At 42.1% G+C, this 20,341-nt stretch overlaps 1 protein-coding gene across 7 annotated transcripts in view; it reads right to left on the minus strand.

Moving 5' to 3' along the window:
- Positions 1-2,957: 2,957 nt before the first annotated feature.
- Positions 2,958-20,341, minus strand: part of wasf1 (WASP family member 1) — a 52,719-nt gene continuing 35,335 nt past the window's right edge. For 2 of the 7 annotated variants that reach the window (XM_071479291.1, XM_071479292.1), the window contains exons 5-11: positions 18,264-18,381; positions 12,530-12,613; positions 8,662-8,718; positions 7,557-7,720; positions 6,338-6,517; positions 3,930-4,501; positions 2,958-3,566 (exon numbers count right to left, since the gene is read on the minus strand). In XM_071479291.1, the coding sequence (XP_071335392.1) occupies positions 3,409-3,566; positions 3,930-4,501; positions 6,338-6,517; positions 7,557-7,720; positions 8,662-8,718; positions 12,530-12,613; positions 18,264-18,381 (1,333 nt within the window). In that variant the 3' untranslated portion in view covers positions 2,958-3,408. The remainder of the gene's footprint in view (positions 3,567-3,929; positions 4,502-6,337; positions 6,518-7,556; positions 7,721-8,661; positions 8,719-12,529; positions 12,614-18,263; positions 18,382-20,341) is intronic. The other 5 variants (XM_071479293.1, XM_071479295.1, XM_071479296.1 and 2 more) reach the window with 5 other exon arrangements.

Genomic DNA, 20,341 nt, shown 5'->3' on the forward strand with positions numbered 1-20,341 from the left:
ACAGTTCATATACACTTTATTGCCCACCGGAGGCTTTCTGTACAAACTACTTCTAGTTGTGGGAATTGTTCCTGTGAGCTGTGTAAATTACAACAAAGAGGAATACATAGAGTGTTATTACTTTTTTCTTATCTTACAGTAAATGATTGGGAGCAGCAGACAGGTGGAATATTCTCCAGAAGTATAATTCAGGTGTGAAGCTCTAAAACTAATTGTCCGGTATGGCAATACCCATCAACCTGACACTGCAGTACACCAGATGATGATTATTTGCAAAAAGCTATTTCAGGTCTGTTGACTACAGTTTAATGTTGGGAAGAAAACAAATCAGGCAATTTCCTCCAAGGTGAAACTGTTCCTAGCATGAATAGAATAATACACTGTATCTGGTAATTGAATCTTTTTCATCTGCTCCCTTTAGACAAACACACTCACAGTCACTTTTTAATAAGCCTCCTCCCACCAGCGCACTGCAAACTGTGCTGAGAGCTCTGCACAACGTATTGAAGTTCAATTTAATGCAGTCCCAAAGCTGACATGATGTTATGTGCCACCCTGACATGAAAGCTGAAATGCCCGAAGTGTCTTTGAAACTGCAGGCTTAGAGGATAAAGAGTGACAAGCAAAAAAAAAAAGATCAACAACAAGAGTGACAAGATAATAAACATGAAAACTTCAGGAACATATTGTGTTTAGAGAGATGAGGGAAGAAAGATGCCAGGAAAGGAGAGGTGGAGAGAGATGAGAGTGAGAATGTGATGAGAGAAATGCAAGTTGAAGGAGGTGAGTGTCAAAGTGTGACAGCACATGATACTTAACTTGTAATTTTAACTTTTGTATCTACATCTGACAAATAAAATCTGAGACTGTTTCTAACAGGATGGTGCTTGGTCCAGAAGTGGATTATTTGGGACCTCAGATAAACTATAAGGTATATAAGTTCTTTCAACTGGGATTTAGGGTTAGATGTTGCTTGTTGATGATTAGACATAAGTTTGGATTTTTTTCAGTACCACAATTCTGGCTAGAAATGTATATTTATTTGGAGCAGCTCTGGTACCAGGTTGGTTCATTACCAAGACTTTTAAGTGAAAGTCACCATTACCCTCTGTTGGTGGAATTATTGCATTTTAAATTTCACATAATAAAGTTCACAAGAATTAGTGCTTTGTGGTTGTATATCTCTACCAGTCAGTCAAGTCGAGTTTACGTGTGTGAGAATAATTTTAAGGAATTCAATGAAAGGTGTTAAGGTATTAGACTTTTAGATTAAATGTACTGAAACAAATTACATGTAGTTAAATTAATTCAATGAAATTCACTCAAATTGAGTTAAATTAATTGTGTTAAATATTTTGCATTAAACTGAGTTAAATTAAACTTAAATTCAACACAAATCAAAACAATTCAGTCTGTGCTTGTAATACAAATACATTTAAGAAACTTTAGCATTCAAATGAAAAATGAATGATTTTTGGTTCCATTGGTCTAATAACAAAGTTTTAGTTGAGTTTGGTTGGGTTTCATAACCTAAATATGTGCATTTAAAATAATAATTGCATGATTAATTTAATGATTCAATCAGCCTTGAAAGGAAAGGAGTCATTTGTATCTGGAGATTAGTTCATATATGGGGTTTACTTTAAGTCTTGGTTATGATCCAGCTAACTGTGAATAAACCTACACTTTTGTAGGTCTGGGCTTTGAAAACAGCTACAGATTACAATTTGTAAGATGGCTTTGAAGAGCTGAAGAGCCCCTGACAATCAGATCAGGCATATTCAGTTATTTCCAAAGAACAGGAGATCACACAAACTCAGCTTGACAACAAACCCAGAACATGTAGAGCTGAAACATAACATTAGATTTTTATTAATTCAAGCAAACTGTTACAGTCAACAGTTACATAAGTTACATGGTATACAGTATTGTTCTAATCTTTTTCTTTTTTTAAACCAGGGTTTCTGTCCCCCTGTCCATTTGTCCCCCAAACATAGAAACAGCAAATCCATACAAGCGCAGGCAAGTAAGTAGTAACAGCACAATACATTCATCAACTCAACGATACGTTTTGTACGAACAATAAGGCAAGTAGAAGAAAGACCAAACAAACAAACAGAAAAGGATGGCAGACATTTTCTTTGAAATGAGCCAAAACAAGGCATGATGATGTATCCTCCTCTTTTAGGCCTGAAAAGGCAGTATCACGTAAAATGTATTCTTTTGCTGCTGTAGAACCAAACGAGGTAAGGCTTCTTGTTAGTGGGCAGGTACACAGTAAAGGGGGATCTGAGGGGAAAGCTGCCTTCCGTAGTGTTGAGTGGTTTGTACTTCATCATGGGGACCTTCTCAAAATTCAAAGTTTCCTCGGCACACTGAATATTCATCAGGGACAATAAGAGAGGCAGGAAATCCGATGTACATCTACATCATCTAATCACTTCCAGTGTCCGTATCTGTGGCAAAAACCGTGACGAGCTCATTATATTTAAAAACCCATGGCTCAGTGTTTATCTTTGCCTGATGTCAACATGAGTGTACACGATTCCTAAGAACCTGGACAGACAAAAAAGCTCAATCTCTTAGCATACATTTCCCTGGGGTAAAGGTTGGGTGTAAGTGGATGGATATGCACACACGTTGGATATGCTTCCCCTTCAACCATACGACAATCATCACATGACATACCAACACAATCTTTTGCTTGTTCTTAGTGGTAAAGTCAGTCCTGATAATGAGAGAGAAAACAAAAGACAACCCAGCTGGTGTTCACACTGAGTGACCATTCATGTAGTGGTCACGATCAGCAACTACTGGCCTATTAAAACCGCAAATGTTTCCGCAGAAAAAGGTTATTAAAAGACGGTAAAATCAAACAGCATTCATTCAATGCCATGTTCAGCCACCAGGTGGCAAAACTGTGTTGGAGAACTAAAGATAGATGCAACATGCCTCCATTTTTTCCTTTTTTTTTTTTTTTTATATCGATGTACAGATAAGAAACAAAAACAAGTGGTTCTTCAAAAAAAGTTATTTTCATGTATTACAATAGTAAACATGGGGGATTTCATCACAAGAAATCCAGCTGAAACAAGGTCGTGTGGTAGTGCAGAAAAGGATGAATGCAAGAAACTTCTCTTGGAACACTAGACAGACGCACAAGGGGTGATGTGGAGACAATCCTCTGAACACAAACCACAACGAGACAGAGATATGATGAGATAAAAAAGCTTGACAGAGAAAAAGTGGGAAACAACGATGTTTCTCTTCTTTCCGGAGTAGAAAGGACTCTGATGGCGAGGTGTGGAGTGCAGGCTTTTTTGGGGGGGGGCACCTGAACTTGTTTGTCCTCTCCTGCCACTGCTGCTTTTTTTTTTTTTTTTTTCCCCCCCATCTCCCCGTCTGCCATCACTCCATCCAGTCTCCTTCGTCAAACTCAGACTCGTCCTCGGAGTCGGAGTACTCCACAGCGATGCGGCGTGACAGGATGGTGGCCACATCGTTGCCAACTCGCTCGTGTTTAGCCTCTTGCTCTCGTTGCTCCTCGACTTTTCGCAGCTGTATGCCTGTGGCGGGAAAATAGAGACAAAGACTTAAGTTTCTGATAATGTAATATCATGGTTTACAAAAGTTAAGTCAATCTCCCTCAATGAAATCTTGTATTCAAACTAAAATTCCCAAGTCTCATGTTAGGTCTCCAAAACCCAAACATATTCAATTTATTAACCTATGTTTCAGAAAATCAGAAATGTTTGTGTTTTAATGTCAATCAACCAATTGATTCCTGAACTACTTGTTTCTGATGTAATTTTACAGATTTGATGCATTTCTCTAATTCATTTAGACACATACAGAATCAAACTTCCTCCTGAGCTGCCAGCATGTGCTTCCTGTCCACCACTCTTCACTGTTGGTAAAACATGACCCACCTTTTCTGATAGCCTCCAACAGGACACTGCGTGCATCGCTGATGGGCGGCAGGTTGGCTGGATGGTGCCTCTTGGTCCCCACATCGTGGACAGCGTGGGGTGGCGGCGAGGCCATGGCTCCTGCTGAGGGGAAGGCCGGCACAGGTGGTGGGCCTGATGGACAGGGCGATGAGCTGCGTGCTCCAGGGAGGGGCAGAGGGGGAGGCGGCGGGGGCGGAGGCAAGATGGTGCCGTCCGACTGGGTCCCAGAGCCCATGGATGGGCCCTTGTCCAGGACCTGCTGGAGACGGGCCGGGGAGGAGGAGTGGAGGGGAGGCGCCACAGGCGGAGGGGCCGGGTGGAGCACCCCTGGGGCAATCTGGAGAGGAGCAGGGGGAGGAGGGATGGCTGGGGGCTGCTGCTGGACTGGCAGGGGAGGAATGGGAGGAGGAGGGGTGCCCCGCAGGCCTGAGGAGGGTAAGGGAGGAGGTGGAGGAGGAAGAGGGGGAGGCGGAGGAGGAGGGGTGTTGGAGTTGAGGCCTGCTGTCCGGGCCGGAGACTGGGGTCTGCTGTCGGAAAAACCTGAACTGGAGCTGGAGGGAAGAAGAAGGAGAGAGAAAAAGAGAGAGGTCACGACGGGAAATCCAACTGAAAAGTGAGTTGGACAAAAAGTTCACATCAATGTGAAAATAAAAGATGTGAGGTTACACATTTCCTCATTATACAGAACAATGCAGGCTCTTTGTTTCCACTGCTTCTACATGGATCATCAGCGGCTGAGTGTACTGTCATCTTTCTGGATGCAGCTGTAGCCTCAGTATGACATCACGTCTGTGGTGTAGGGACTAAGCGCGGGGGGGGGCAGGGGGCAGGGGAGGGTGGCAGGGCTCAGTGAACTGTCAATTAACGAGTGTTATTGAAAGAGTGCACATGAAGATCAAGATTATTTTCTTCTCTTTTGCTCAACAACATCAAAAATTAAGTGCTCCATCAGTTCATAAGACAAATTATTTCCTTTCAATTAAATCCGAGCGGCGGTGCATCAGACTCGGCTGCTGCACACCATGTTGACACAGGCTGAGGCTGGTGGAAGTCATAATCATACACACAGTGGCTTTTTAAAATTGCAGTGTTGCAAGAGAGGTTTAGAAGTTTGGCAGGAGTGATGACGGCCCTGTAGGGAGTCCTTAACTCTACCTGTTCATGCAGTATACAGGAAATCCTAATGTGCCAAAGAGTGTCTACCTGAATGTCAGCATGCCAAATTATAGGTTAAAGGATTCTGCATATCAGGAGGGAGAACTGAAATCCCAGAGCATTTAACCCGTACATTAAAGACAGAATGTTAGCAGCATTGGCCGTTTGCTGAGGCTGTGTGGGTGGATCGAGCTACTAACCAGGACACTGCAACACAAAGACCGACATGTTCACAATTTTCTTCCTACAGAGAAAATTGCTGCAGCGCAGCGAGAGGGAGAAGGGGGTGGAAAATAATGTGTTGAGTATTTCCTCCAAGCACGCTTGAGGCTGTATCTGTATCAATATCTACACAATGAGCTGCATTAAATGTGGAGAAGATTTGAGAGGGGGTAAAGTGAGAAAATGAGATGTGGAGAATGACGATAGTGAGTTATAAAAGGAAGAGACACCAGCATGAAAAGCCTGAAAAGGATTTGAAAGTAAATGTAAAGAAGAAGAGGGGACGGACAAAGACAGAGATGGACGAAGTTTGAGAGTAAGAAAAAAAATGATAGCTGCAAGGACTTCTGAAAAAAAATCAATGATATTTCTCTTGTGCTGCAGCCACAGCCTTAATCATTCCCTCTGATCTCTCCATCTCTTCAAACAGTGACATATGCAGCAAAAGTGTGCAGCAGAAAAACAGCCTATAATACGCTCAGTGGCCTTAACACTTTATTGATCCTGCCCTTCTCCGAGCCTTTTCCTTTTCCTTTCGTCTTTGGTCCACAAGACCCCCATCTATCCATCCACCAGTGTTTTTCTGTCAAGCTCTAACAGAGCGAAAGACCCTCATAAACAGAATAAATACTCGCGTAAAAGAAATGTATGGCAAATCGATCCAGAAGAGGAAAAAAAAAAGAAAGGTGTGTGCACGCTTGTGAATCAGAGATAAGTTGAAAGAGTATGTACAAATCACTCTTCACACTCGGATCTGCTCGGAACTCCACATAAGCAGGATTCTATCTCAGAGCTACAATAACCCTCTGTAGATGTGGGTGAACACTGATTGCTATTATTAAAACCTTTTGCAGTTGCTATGCCAAACCATAAAAGAATAATAACTTAAGTTTCTGAAGGGACATGAAACTGAGGTTATGTGTGGTATGTGTGGTATGTGTGGTATGTGTGGTGTGTGTGTGTGTGTGTGTGTGTGTGTGTGTGTGTGTGTGTGTGGTCTCCTGTCCCACCTGATCACAGAGGGTGGCTTGATCTCTCCCAGTGGGTGCATGAGAGGAGGTGGCGGTGGAGGGTCGTGGGGCCGCGAATACATTCTGTCCCCGGTACGGTTCAGCAGCTCGTTCATCTGGCTGTAGGGCAGCGCCGCCAGCGAGAAATGCCCGTCCAAATGCTCCATGTACAAGGGAGCCCTGAGCAGAGAGTTACGTTTTCATTTTCTCACTTGTCCTTGGCTGGGTGTGTTTGTTCTTCTGATTTTTGTTCGAATGTTTGTTGTCACATTGATTTTATGCTGTTTTTTTTTTTTCTCTTGTGAGGTAAACATGAGCAAAATAAATCATCTAAACACCATATCAGACATTCTGGTAAAGAATGCAGCCCACGGTTCCCAACTGTTTCACCTTACTGTTGCTTGTAAAAGAACCAACAAGTTGAGCACAACTTCCATCACCTGTACTTACTTTTTTTTCAGCCTACGCGAAAATAGCTCCTTTGCTTCTGTTTACATAGCTCACACCACCTGGTGCTGTCTCTAAGAATAAATGAAAATGTGCTACAAAAAATATCTTGGGTGATGCGTTGGCAGTGCTGCTTGTGTATCTGTCCATCCTGCGAACCTTAGCATGAATCCACAACATCTATATTGGCCGATACTGTGCATGAAATCCCCCCTCATCTACGCTTGGAGAAAGGATTTTATGACAGCTGTTCATGGCACTGACAGATCCAGGAAAACCACCAATTTGCATAAAATCTTTTCTTATTTATCACACTGACTGACGGGGGAATAACTGAATATGAGTGGCACTGGAGCTTTGAGGTACAATAAAAGCAATCACAACTGTGAGGGACCTTAATCATTGCTGTTGTAGCTGCGCTTCCTTGTCGCCAGTGAAATGTAAATTGCAAGAACCCATTCTCAGTGGCTTGGGCACAATTCATCTTTGTAGATCTAGTGATGACATCCTGCTGACAAATCAGTGTTTACCCAATCAGCGCTGTTGAAGCTCATTGATATTTTAAATTAGAAGTTATATATTCTGCATTTCTAAGGCCTCCAACGAAGTATGTGCATGTTAGTCCCATCATTTGACACCTGTAACACACTTAAAAAAAAAAAAAAGCCCACTGTATGTCTAATAACGTGTGTGTCTGAGAATTTTAGCACAATAAGACTTAATTTCCGATTTTAAGATGTGTGATAAATACTGGACCTCCACCTTCACGTACCGGTTGTTGTGGTAACCTGCTGATCCGTTGGCCTCTCTGTGTTTGTCTTCAGGTATGTCCTGGGCCAGCTCTGCACCCAGAGCCAGTTTCTGCCACTCCTTTTTACGGTCGTGAGGTGCCCGCGGTACCTTCTCCGGCTCCTGTGGACGGTCTATGGCCTTCAGCTTTAGCAGAGGGGGGTGTTAAGGGGCAGAATGAGATGAGGATGATGATGATGATGGTGTGGGGCAGGAGGGTTAGAGAGAGGAGGCAGATCAGGAAAGGTGGAGGATGGTGAGAATCAGACGGAGGACGGACCCACAAAGGAGAGTTTGGGGATGGAGAGAAAGAGCATAGTGAAGGGAGAGAGGAGGAGAGAGAAGATAACAGATTAGCTGCTGTTACGTATATTTCATTCATTCATCATATGTGACAAAACATACAGTGACTGCCTGTTTCACTATAACAACAAGAAAAGGTGAGTCAGATTTAAAAGTAAAATGAGAAACACAAGCAAAAGAAATACTCAGGTGGAACACCAAACACACAATCCAACCCAAATTTTAAACATGGTTTTAAGTTGCCCCCTCTGGCTGTTTACACTTGTTTCTGATACTAAATGCTGCTACATCCACATAAATATCCATACACCAAAGACTCCCTCTTAAACACTACACTTTTGTTTTACATGGCAGCCATTATCAAAACTGAGAGATTTCTGTCCATCTTAAACTAGGTTATGTGGACTTTGCAGTTAAAAGTTATACTGAAGTAGCTCAACAGTCTAAAGTAGAGGCATTTCACAGAAAAGAAATATGTCATACAAGCTTGGGAACAGGGAGTGCTCAGTGACTGGCAGGTCAAATCATCCTATGTGCATGTAAGTTTATGAAAGCATGGAACTTAGAAAAGTTCCACAAGCAATAAAGTGACAATTTGAAAATATTTGTATATATTGCAACAATGATAATCTCATGTCCATCATCGAACAGCACTCCCTGCCTCCCAGACTTCAGCATGACTGACTTTCAACAAACACTACAGGGTTGTAAAGAAACTGAGCAGCAAGCTGCTGTAGCAGAAATCACACACAGTGTTTTAAAAGAATCGCTGTATTTTCACATACCTGCCCTGGAAGGTCTAAGTACCTATAGACCTGATCATACATGCGGGGGTCCTGCAACTACAAGAACAAAAACAAAAACCACAAGAGAAGCACCAGGGGTGAGGGGAGGGGGGTTCAAAAAAATCAACACAGCACAGGTTTGAGCGCAACACTGCTGCACACGGTCAACAGGGACAAAAACAGAGTGGGCGGTGAGAGCAAGTGGGACAAAAGGGAAAGAGGGGAAAAGAAAAGTGCTGTTAAACAGAAAATGACAACGTGCACAGCCCCGGGGATGTCACAATACAGGTGGGACACAGCAGCGCACATGGTCCGGCACAAACACACAAACACACACGGGAAACAGCGCAAACAGAATGAAGACTCGGGCAGAAAGAGAGAGATCTCACTGGAATGGGAGGACAAACTACAAAGGTGTGTTTCTACATGTGGGAAAGACTTTCAGGCCCACAACAACAACAACGCACACACTGAAGAATGACATGCAAAACAAACACACAACACATGCGAGAGCCAACTCAAAATAATACATGGCAGATGGTAGCACGAGGAGGACACTAAAATGAAGAAGGGGCATTTTACAGTTCAACTAAATACTGATATGCATGACAACGCCTTCTCAGTCAGTTTAGTTATCCTGAGCCACCTTATGCATTCATATTAGAAAATGATTTGCATTCCTGGCATCAACAGTTCATTTGAAAACACTGTCTACCTGTATTAGTACATATTTTAAGGATAAAGATGGAGTTATTCTATATTTTTCTTTGTGTCAACAAATCCATGACAAGACTAACACAGCAATGCATCAGCAATACTTTCTGACAGCCTGCCTGTGGCACTCGGCCTCAAGCCCACTGCTTCATGCTGAGGATGTGAATCTTCAAAAACAGGTCACAGATTTATAGTTTTATTTTATTTTTTTAAAGGCTATAAAATTTCCTAAACCAGCTGGGTATTGTAGATTTCTAAAAGTGCAGTAAAGAGTACATTTGTCAGTGTCCATGTTCATGATAATGAATAGCCGTGTCACCCAGTGTGACAGGGTGGCTAGTTTATGTGTTTTTAACCGTTTCTGGGACAGCGACGGATCTCTGTCGCACAGAGGAATAAGCCGTATCAGGCTTTGGCTACTCACACAATACTTGTTAGGATCATTTCATTGCTGGTTTTGGTCTTTTCACATGATTTGTTGATATGAAAAATATACAATATTGCCAGACGTATCCTTTAAGGGTGGGTTAGTAGCTTAGAAAGGAAAGATTTGTTGTTAGTATTATTTTAAAATCAGGTATGAAGCAAACTGTGGTAGAGTATGGATGAAAGAAAACTTACTCTACAAACAAACACACAACATTTTCCCCTGTTGGCTTTCTAGCTTTTGAGGAATCAAACAATTATTGCACTTCTATTTCTAGTGGCAGCAACTCCAATACAGATTGTGCAGTTGTGTGAGTGCACATTTACCATGTATCATTTCCCCCAGAAATGTTTCTGGGCGAGGTGAGGAAAGGGCCTCTGAAACATAATTTCAGTGCCTGTGACACCAGCACTCTCCATTTAAACCAATACTAATCAATCTCTTTCATGCACCATAGATCCTTCAGGGTGGCCGACCCTGCTTATTCCACACTGTGTGTGTGTGAGGGTGTGTGTGTGTGTGAGGGTGTGTGTGTTTGTGTGCATGCTGGTCTTCAAATGAAACATGCTGGCTGATTCAACACAACATGGGATGTGGACAGCGTCTGGTTTGACTAAATGATGTTGATTTTTGCCCGTCCACTGCTGTGGCCAGGAAGCGTGGGAATAAATCCTAATGGTAATGCACATTGATTAGGTTCTGATTCATCATGGCCCATTACCCCTGATGAAGCATTGGCTGAGGGGAAGCTTCTGCGCTCACACACACACACACACACACACACAGACAAATGACCTTCTCCTGACAGACGGTAGACAGCACTGTATCCTGACAACACACTCTGCTGAGGAGCTGCACCAGAAGGTCAGATATTTTAACTTATTCTTTTCCAAACTGTGCTGAGCCTCTAAAATCCGGCTGCATGTTCGCCATATAATTTGGAAGATTAAGTTTAACTCTGACTAACCTCTGACTTCCTGAAAGGTTTGCAGGCGTCGTGTCTTGGCAATATTATAACGGGCGTTAAAGAGCACCATCAGCGAAAAGAATATGTGAATATACTGCAGCACTGCTCAGAGGTTTATAGACTGTTATTATGGGATTTTGGCTTTATTGATAGTATAATTAAGAGTGGCAGGAAGAACAGGTGGTAGACAGATACAACACAGGTAAAAAGTCAAGATTTATCAGGCCATCAGACAACCATCTGTCCCACAGAGTCACAGCAATGTGAAGGTGGAAACAGTGTTTGTTGATGGAAAAAAAGCAAAGTGTAAACAAGAGAGGGAGGACCACCGTGTTTGTAAATGAGAGAAAATGAGAAACAGTGCGTTTGTCATGGCCGTTATAAATGCGTCTAATTTCAGAGGTTGTGTGTGCCTCTGCTAGGTCGTCATCCTTCATCTGAATGAACTGGTCCTGGCAGAGGAAGTGTCGCTGTGTAAGCAGTCTGAGTGTGTGTAATACAGCAGTTACAGATTTATGTTATGTACAGAATGCATTCGCATGTGGCGGTCTGTGCCCATACATACACAACTCTGTGTGCAGTTTTTATTGTGTGTGTGTGTGTGTGTTTTCATGTATGTGTCTGCATTTTGAGTGCATGTTCAGTGTGACAGACTCAGCAGAACTGCATCTATGTTACCGGGTAAATAACCCCCAAAGGGAGGCCCGCAGAGGCACACGGCCCCTGGACCCCCCCCTCCACCCCACCACCACCACCACCACCACTGCTGACAATTACACAAGCCCCTCACACAATACACACATTACTACTGCTGCTGATGTATTGTATTTGTTCTGTATGTACTTTTACTGTATTCATCTGGAGCTATTGATTTTTCTGATGATAGTAATAAAGTAATCATTGGACAGTTAAAAATACAAATGAATTTTGCAATTGATTTCTGCGACTTACTTTTTGAATAACAATCCAGTCGACAGAGAAGACGTCTCCGTCAGAAAGTTAGTTTTCAACACTAAACCAGCGCCAACGAGGCAAACAAGGCGTCTGAGGAGGGCTCCCATTCCAAAGCGAGATGCAGTTATCTCAAAAACAGCTATTAGCTAGACAAAATGTGACAGGTGTGAGTTGTCTCGTTGTTAGTGAAGTGTCTACTCCTTGGCTGTGTCCCAAATTTCTCATTTTCACAGTATCCAGTTCTTCTTCATAGATATTAAGTTGTAAAAAAGACACACAAACAGGTGTGGCTGAGGAAAACTGCCTGGACTGTTTAAGTCATTTTGCAGTGTGTTACAGCCACAGCTCTCTGCATATATGGTGCTCCTCTGTATTTTAGGAGAGCTTCAAAAGATTATTCTGATCCAGTTTACCTTCTGTTTGAATTTTGTGCATGGTGTGGCCAGTGAGTACACTTAACACTCAGTAGCTTTATTATGAGTAGACATGCACTGAAGAACTAATCAGACATGTAGTCAGAAGTATGAGCCTAGGATAAAACTAAATTTAGAGGGATGTCAAATGTTTTTTTCACCTTTTTTGGAAGATTTCTTATAGAATTTTTCAAGGAGTCCTGGGCTCCTACCCCTAAAGCAGACCTGGGATGCAGCCAGGACGGGTAAATACTGGAGGGTTGTTAGTAACGGGAAGCTCACTTATCCAGAGCAAACCAAAGGGGAAGTGGATAGACAGTAGGGAGGGAGGGCTGCAGGCTGCCATGTTGGGAGCAGATGCTCTGGCGGATGGCAGGGAGGGAGGGGTCTTACCTCTGGGGGACTTAGGAGGGGAGGAGGGGTTTCAGAGAGGACTCTTATAGGCCCCTTGGGACACACAAGATAAGGCATTTCCAGCTGCACAGAGTTAGACAGAGTTAGACCAGGATCCAGATCCAGAAAAGAGAACGTAAAGAAAATGTTGAGAGGAACAAAGTCAGAGGAAGAGAGGTCCTAAAGCAGTATATATACACATTTCTTCAACCAGGACACACACTTGAACAGCACTAACGCTAACCTATTTACCACAGAAACACTATAAAGTATCACACATATGTTCAGTTGTCTTTGTGTGGCTAACAATAGGCGACATTATCACTTTTAATTAACATAAAAACTGTATTTGAGCTGTAACTGCAAAGAAATACTTGACATACTCGTGGAGTTCACCTATATAGGTCACGGAAAAATTGAGTTTTATGATTATATTTATTGCAAATGCACTGCCCGCAATGTCTGGAAATCAGTTTGTCACGCTCGGTCTAAATCAGTCCAAAGTGAGGTAGCTGAATGCCATTTCCAAACTACTGTCCTCCCTCACTTTCATGAGCTGCTCTTGCAATGCTCCTGCAATGGCTCACTTGCAACAAGCTACAAGGGAGGCATGATAATGTTAGCAAACTGCTTAAAAATTTCCTCTCCTAGAGCATGCAGATGCAGCATCCTGTCTACCTCCTAAGCTTCGCAAGAAACTGTCTGACACGCCGCACCATCTAAATGTGATTCGACAGCAATCGGGTTTGAAGTCATCACTTTTTCATAATTGTCTCTTGGAGAAAAGCAACCGAATGATGCAGGCCCTTTGGCATATGTAACAATAACTGCAAAGTCATGGCAGAGCGTGTCTTCCCATTGTGTCCAAGCACATTTCAGATTATCTAGCTCAAAATCTTTGTGCCTTGTTGTGCAGCTGGAGAACTTTGTGCCTTGTTTTTACAAGACAAGTGACAAGCAGGAGAAGTTAATTTGTGAATACCTTTCTTGGCAAACATTCAAAGTACTGCTTTAATGAGGTGTGTGCATATAATCTAAATCACATTAAGCATATTTCTCAGTCTTCATGTGTAAAACGGTGCTATTTAAGTAAAAAACAATCTGCTGTTTACGCCACAGTCATTAAGTCTGTCTGGTGTATGCTGTGTGTGTAGCTTGTGGACTAGGCAGAAATGCTTAACATGCATATTCAGTTGCTGGATGATAATGATTTTTGCAAACAATACAGTCTGTGTTTAGTGCAATATGCTGCTAAGGCATCAATTTGAAATGTCAACATTTAACATAAAATCACTCTCTCTATTCATTTGCATCATGCTGAAGTGTCTGAGCACATTCAGCTCCACTGACACGACACGCTTTTTTTTTTTTTCTGGAGTTCACAGGTCCCTCTCGATCTCCCACTTCAAACATCCCCCAGAGGTGAACTGTTCCCGGACACACACAAACAGCTCAGCCTCGGATGTGTGCAGCTGCTGTGGCCCGTAGCAGGGCACCGTTCAGGGTGTCAGTCCTGCTCCGTCTCTGTGTCTCACTGCTCCAAGCCTGCTGTCTCAGTCTCTTGAAAGGACTGGAGTGGTTGCCATGGCAACCGCAGCAAGTGGGGTAAAAGGATTGAGTGACTTTTGTGAGGAGGGGGAATTTAATGTAAATTTGTGTCAGAAATCTTCCTCACTTCGGACTTAAAATACCCAAACATGGTGATGGCTTTTTCTGATGCCTCTAACCCATGAAGCTTTGATAAAAACTAGGAGAGGGACATCTTTGCTGACATGTGTGGAAGAAATAAATACTTTATATTCATTATTTCAAAGCTGCCATCATCAATTAATGGTGGAAATAGCTGCACAAACTAGTCTGTAAACATATTTCTACAGATAATTCAAAACTATCAAAAATTGTAACTACACTCATGACCATCATGTGCAGTTAAATTCAACAGTCTGAAGAGTCTTTCACAGTTATGAGATTAAAAAGGTTGATAACAAAAATAAAAAAAAAAAAGTTTCAAAGTTCTTTTATTGTGTTTAATTTTCATGCTCAGGAGACACAGCACAAAGACATTTTAAGAAGATTATGCATGTGTCCCATGAGCATAACAAAAATACAACCAATAGGCTTTTTGTCTCTGTTGGTGTGGACCTTAATTATCTCCATGTAAACAAAAGTTCAGATTTTACTGACCCAAACAAACAAACAGCTTGGTTCATTATTATGCATCAGAATTAGCTCATTTAAGCCCCTGTAGTCTTATGACACTTTAACATTTGGAACGAAGTCAGGGACATTTTTTTCCTCAGTCGCCTGCGAAAATGCAGGAAATATTTTTATACAGGCTTGTCAACGAATCAAGTTGTGTCATTAGCAAATTTTAATGAGGACTGGCAGCGATAGTCTTTTAGCCAGGACAAATCCAAAAAACTATTTTCTTGATTTAGTATATTAAATAAGAAAAAACAGGCTGAAATTTAACTGTTTCCTATTAAGATGCTTGTGAGTGCTATAATGAGACAGGAATAGGAGAGGAAGAGCTAACCACAGGGGACCCAAATGCTAGAGACAAACATCGATGTAGTGTGGACTCAAAAATTGATCTCTTGGAGATATTTTGTTTCTCTCTTCCCACTCTCTTGCCAACTTTTCTCTCCTTCTCTTCTTTTCTCTCGTGTTGCCCCGGGACTGTCCTCTCACTCGCTCTGTCTCCCTCTGACTGGCTCAGCACATAGTCTACTGCTAATCCAGTGAGGCTGAGGCTAACACAGGAGCTAATGAGATTAGGACACTGCAGGTTTCTTTTCCCGTCTCTCTGTCCTGTGCTGCTCTTCATTTATCACCGGCTGCTAATCTGCGTGTGCCTGTTTGTAATGTAGTGAGTGTACGTGTGGTTTTAGACTATTAGAGACATGACTCAGGAGGAAAATGTCTGCTGGCTGAACAAGATGACGCAGGGGACAAAGTGCCAACATTCAAGCAGCTTCTCTCCTGTTCCTTTCAACCACGTCTTTCAACTTCCACACAGTGATTCCACATTTTTACTCTGCCATGGATGAAAGTTGGTCTTTTCTCTTCTCACACTAGGCTTTTAAATGATGTTTTACACTGAGATGAACATTTTTACTTTTTCATGCAACTTTCATACAACCCCAAACATTAGAGGAACAGAACAAGATGGTAAGAGTTCATATGATGGAAGAGCAGCACAGTCTCCAGACCTCAGTGCAACACGCCTGTCTGTCTAAATTAGACCTCTCTATCAAAAATGCCCTCGATGCCTCTTTGCTCTTGGAGTCATTCAATCTGGTCCTTCAACACCCTGAGCTAGAATATTTGATTTGTTGTCGTTTCTCTGTAGTGCAAGAAACTTTGACCTGAACTCTTGACCTGTGTCTCCCTGTGCATCGGCTCAATTCATTGCCTCCTGCTACTCACTGGAAGGCATCCAAAACCCTTTTCCTGGTTCAGTCGATTAAAGGAGGGAAGTATTTAGAAAAAAACTTTTAGAGAGTCAGCTACACAAAGCTTCAGTTCTCTACAGACATAAGCTGATGTCTATTTATTGAACATGCCAAGAACTCTTCATCTGAAATGTCTTCTGATTACTTTTCTTGTGCATTCGAAATTGTGGCAGCCCTGCACGTGTTCCTGCAGCATTTTCTAGGCTACTGCTTCAGCGTATGTTTACCATTAAGCCTTGATTCCTGTCTTCCTCCCTTTGTTGATCTAAAAAATGTTCCAGTTTTCTCAGCCATAACTCATAATATAAAGTTGCAAAACAAAAGTAAAACAAGCAGGAGCTGAAAGAGTCAGAGTGAAGACTGAAGGACAGACATCAGGGCAGAGAGGGAGTCAGAGAGCTGGAACATTGCCTGTCACGGCACAAGATGTGTTGGCAGCCAATCTCAGATAGCTTCACACTGACTGACAGCTGGCGCGGCCTGTCAGGCCCTCGACGCCGCAGCTGCATGGTAGATCGTGGTTGATTTGGATCTTTTTAAGCATTTGTCTGTACATATCAGTGCCTGTGTGTGTCCATTTGTGTGTTAGTTAACAATGGTAAAAACTGTCATTATGAAAAATATTTAGAAGTTGAGAAGCAAAGAATGACGTGGATGTCTGTTATCTCCTGGTGAAATAATAAGGCAGAGTACAAAGGGTATACATAATTACAGCAACACACACACACACACACACACACACACACACACACACACACTTCATCACACACATACTTCATGAACACCATGACTGAGGCACATTAAGATGATGTAGGCAGAACCACTCAAGCGAACTGATGAAGTGTAAATCTATCAGTGCTTTACACACTGATTTAACCCATTTGAGTGTATATGTGTGTGTGTGTGTGTGTGTGTGTGTGTGTGTGTGTGTGTGCGTGTATGTGTGTGCATAACTCCTATTTTCCACTCTTCTCCCTTTCAATGACTGATTCTGCATGCTTTCCATAAACACACGCATAACTTCTCCACACTGTATTTATCCTGATCCTCATTCAGACCATTTATCCTCCATCATGGTTACACAAACCAACAAATATGTGTGCATAATCCCTCTAATCCATCCTGCTCTCCCTGTGAATGTCTTCTAGGCCTTTCCATGGGGTCTGTCTAACTGCCAGTGTGGTGAAGAGGGAAATGAGCAAGGCTTTACAAGCTGAGCCCACCCGGGGCTTTAATTAGAATGAAATCACTCGAATGAGCTTTGGCTACAAGCGGTCACATCAACCTAAACCTCTGAAGTAAATAAGGGCTGTTTACTGTTGCCAAGGAAATTTGTGTTTCATTTTACATTTAAGACAAAATAAATCCATCTATGTGTCTTTTGTTTTTATAAATCTGATGAATACTAAACAACAACTTTTAAATATCATTAATTTCGCTCTATCCTTCCAACTAATTCTTGGCTACACTCGCCCTCTGCCCTTTCTGCACCACTCCCACAATCATTAAAAACCTCATAACTGACAAATGATACCCTCTTCATTCACATGAACCCTCCGCACAAAATCACTCTCCTTATTCCTCGTTGACATGACTGTAATAAGCTTTGATTGACTGCGAGGCAGCAAAATGTGGAGTACGCCCTGCTTCCCACGCAGCGTAGTGCAAGCTGGTGCTGTTTAGAGCTCATGGTTCTGAGGGTGGGAAACCCCTCTACTTTGAGTAGGGGGGTCAGGGTCCTGCATTTCATGGAGGAGAGGAGCATTCTATGGATGCGAAAGAGCTCTTTTAATTTAATTGGTTTGTGTCTGTGTTACTCAAAATTAAACACACAAAAGCTCATCAGACTGCGTGTGTGTACAGATCGTCCTATCAAGGGGTGTGTATGTGTGTGTGAGCAGAGGCAGAGAGATGACGCACAGTGTGGGGGCAAGTGAACAGCAGATGCTCCCATTAATTAGATGTAATGAACGCACAAGTAATAACTAAGAGGGCTGACTAGAGGAAGAGCTGATTTATCTATGAGTGGTGGCTAATTAATGCATTACACTACATGGTACGAAGCCAGGCCTGTGAATCCATCAGTGAATGGCCTTCTCAGTTTATTCAAGCAGGACACGTCAATCTGTAGCTACAGAGAACACAGGAAGCCTCACTTCACTTCTCACAAACACCTCAGTCTATTGCTGCAACAAGTTGAAACCGTCCTCAACTGATGCCTGAACAAAAACTAAAATGTCCACTGCCAGGGCCCTGTGCTCGTAACTTTCAAGACTTACCTTCTGTTTCCGTCTCTCCTTCCTCTTGTCCTCTGTGTCCTGCAGCATCTTCTCTCTCCACAGGTCAAAGAAGTAGGAGGGATTGGTGTAGAACTTCAGACCCTCCTTCCCATCGTCCCTGTGGATGGACAAAGGGAAACTCATTATGTTTGCTGGGTATTCGGGAGAAGTGGTTCCCTTTCTTCAAAGAAGCTAAAAAAGCCAAGTACAGCTGCAATGATTAGTCAAATTAATTTAGTGGGAAATTAATCTGCAACTGTTTTGATGATAAAAATAAATGTTCTTGTTATTTTTCAAGCAAAAATGGCAAACAATTGCTGCCTTAGCTTCTCAAATATGAATATTTGCTTTCTTTACATTACAGCAATCTGAGTTTATTGGGGTTTTGGACTGTTGGTCTGACAAAACAAGACATTTGAAGAAGTCACCACCAGGTATTTTGAACTATTTTCTAATAATTTACAGAGAAAGTGGTTCATCAATTAATCAAGGAAATTATTGATAGATTAATGGAAATAATCATTAGCTGCAGTCATGGATTACACACATTTTATTCCTTTTCCTTGAAAAACATTTACAGTATGTGACTTTTCAAGTAGATGAGCATATTTTACTGTAAATAAATGGCACAGCTGCAACAGTTATTGACATCACAATTTCAGTCCAGGCCTTCAAACGAGACATTTGAAGGGAGACGTCTTCAAATGTCTTGTTTTATCTGACAGTCCTGAACCTGAAACTATTCAGATTTACTAAAATGTAAGACTAAAAAAGCAGATTTGAGGAGCTTGAAAAAAATCTCCAACAATTTATCAGTGACTACAGTAGTTGCTTACGGACTGGTTAATCGAGGGATCATTTCATCTCTTCATAAAGGATAAGGTGGGCAAGAGGAAGCTGTTACAGATACATATTTTCCTCTCTTCTCTTCCCTTTCTTAAAATGCATGAAGCAGATGCTGCAGCATCTGGACAACTGAAAAACTGAAAGTAAGGGATATATTTGATAATAATCATTTTCCCTTTTCCTGACCCCTGTCCTTGCGTGTCTTAGTCTGCTATCATTCATGAAATCATATCTGTTTACCATTTGTCATGAATAATAGCTAATGTCCTGCTTTATCATTCATTCCCTTTCAACTCTGCTCTGCTCTCTCTCTTCCTCACTCTAATCACAGGAGCCTTTGTGGTTGGTGCTCACTGGAGGGAGCGGTGCTACGATGATAGGGAGGGAAACGAAAAAAAGATGCAGGTAGCTAACACATCAAAGGAAATTATCTTGACAATTAAATTATGATACAGAAATGCCCACACATGCTGTCCGGAAATGTCATTTCATATCAACACGGGGATAGAACTCGCTGGTGTCTTCCTCTTCCTTCTCAACAGTTTTCAATATGAATGAATACTAGTTGGTGAGTGTGAGTTTGTGGTGAGTTAACTGAGATAAACAGCTGGCGATGCTAATTCACCCATTTAAATGACCTCTCTCCTCAAATGCATTTTCTGGAGACTAGTTAGAATATATTCTTTGGTTGCGTGGTGCAAATCATTTTTAAATTCACTTTTAACTGCACCTGCCTGTGAAGACGAAGACAGTCAGTCTTTCACAAGTGTATCTCTGCTCTGTAGCAGTTCAGGTCTCCCTTTAAACATAAAAATAATACAAAGAAATATCTGATGCATCTGGACCATTCAGTGGTCAAAATTCAACTTCGAAACCCAACTTGAACTTGTGTGTAGCTGCCTTCAACCAGTGTCTGCGACGCTTTGGGAGGCAATTATTTGGTGATGACACCGATAGGAGCAAGAACACGGAGCATGAAAAGAAAAAGCTTCAAAAGGCAAGAGTGGAAAGTTTAATGGTATGCAACACAACAAAGGGAGGAAAACTGAATTAAATAATGGGATAAGGCAAGGGTGGAGAGACAGTCACTGTAGTGTGTGTACATGTGTATACTGTATATACGTATGAGTGTGTCTGTGTGCACTGTGGGTGATACGTGAGTGTTGGTGTAAATGATTATGCATGATAGTCACTCTGTGTGTATTTGAGGTGTGTGTTTGTGTGTGTGATAT

The sequence above is a fragment of the Trachinotus anak genome, unplaced genomic scaffold, assembly GCF_046630095.1.
Source record: "Trachinotus anak isolate AG129_WGS33_773 ecotype Australia unplaced genomic scaffold, CSIRO_AGI_Tana_v1 ptg000005l, whole genome shotgun sequence".
Taxonomy (NCBI): Eukaryota; Metazoa; Chordata; class Actinopteri; order Carangiformes; family Carangidae; genus Trachinotus; species Trachinotus anak.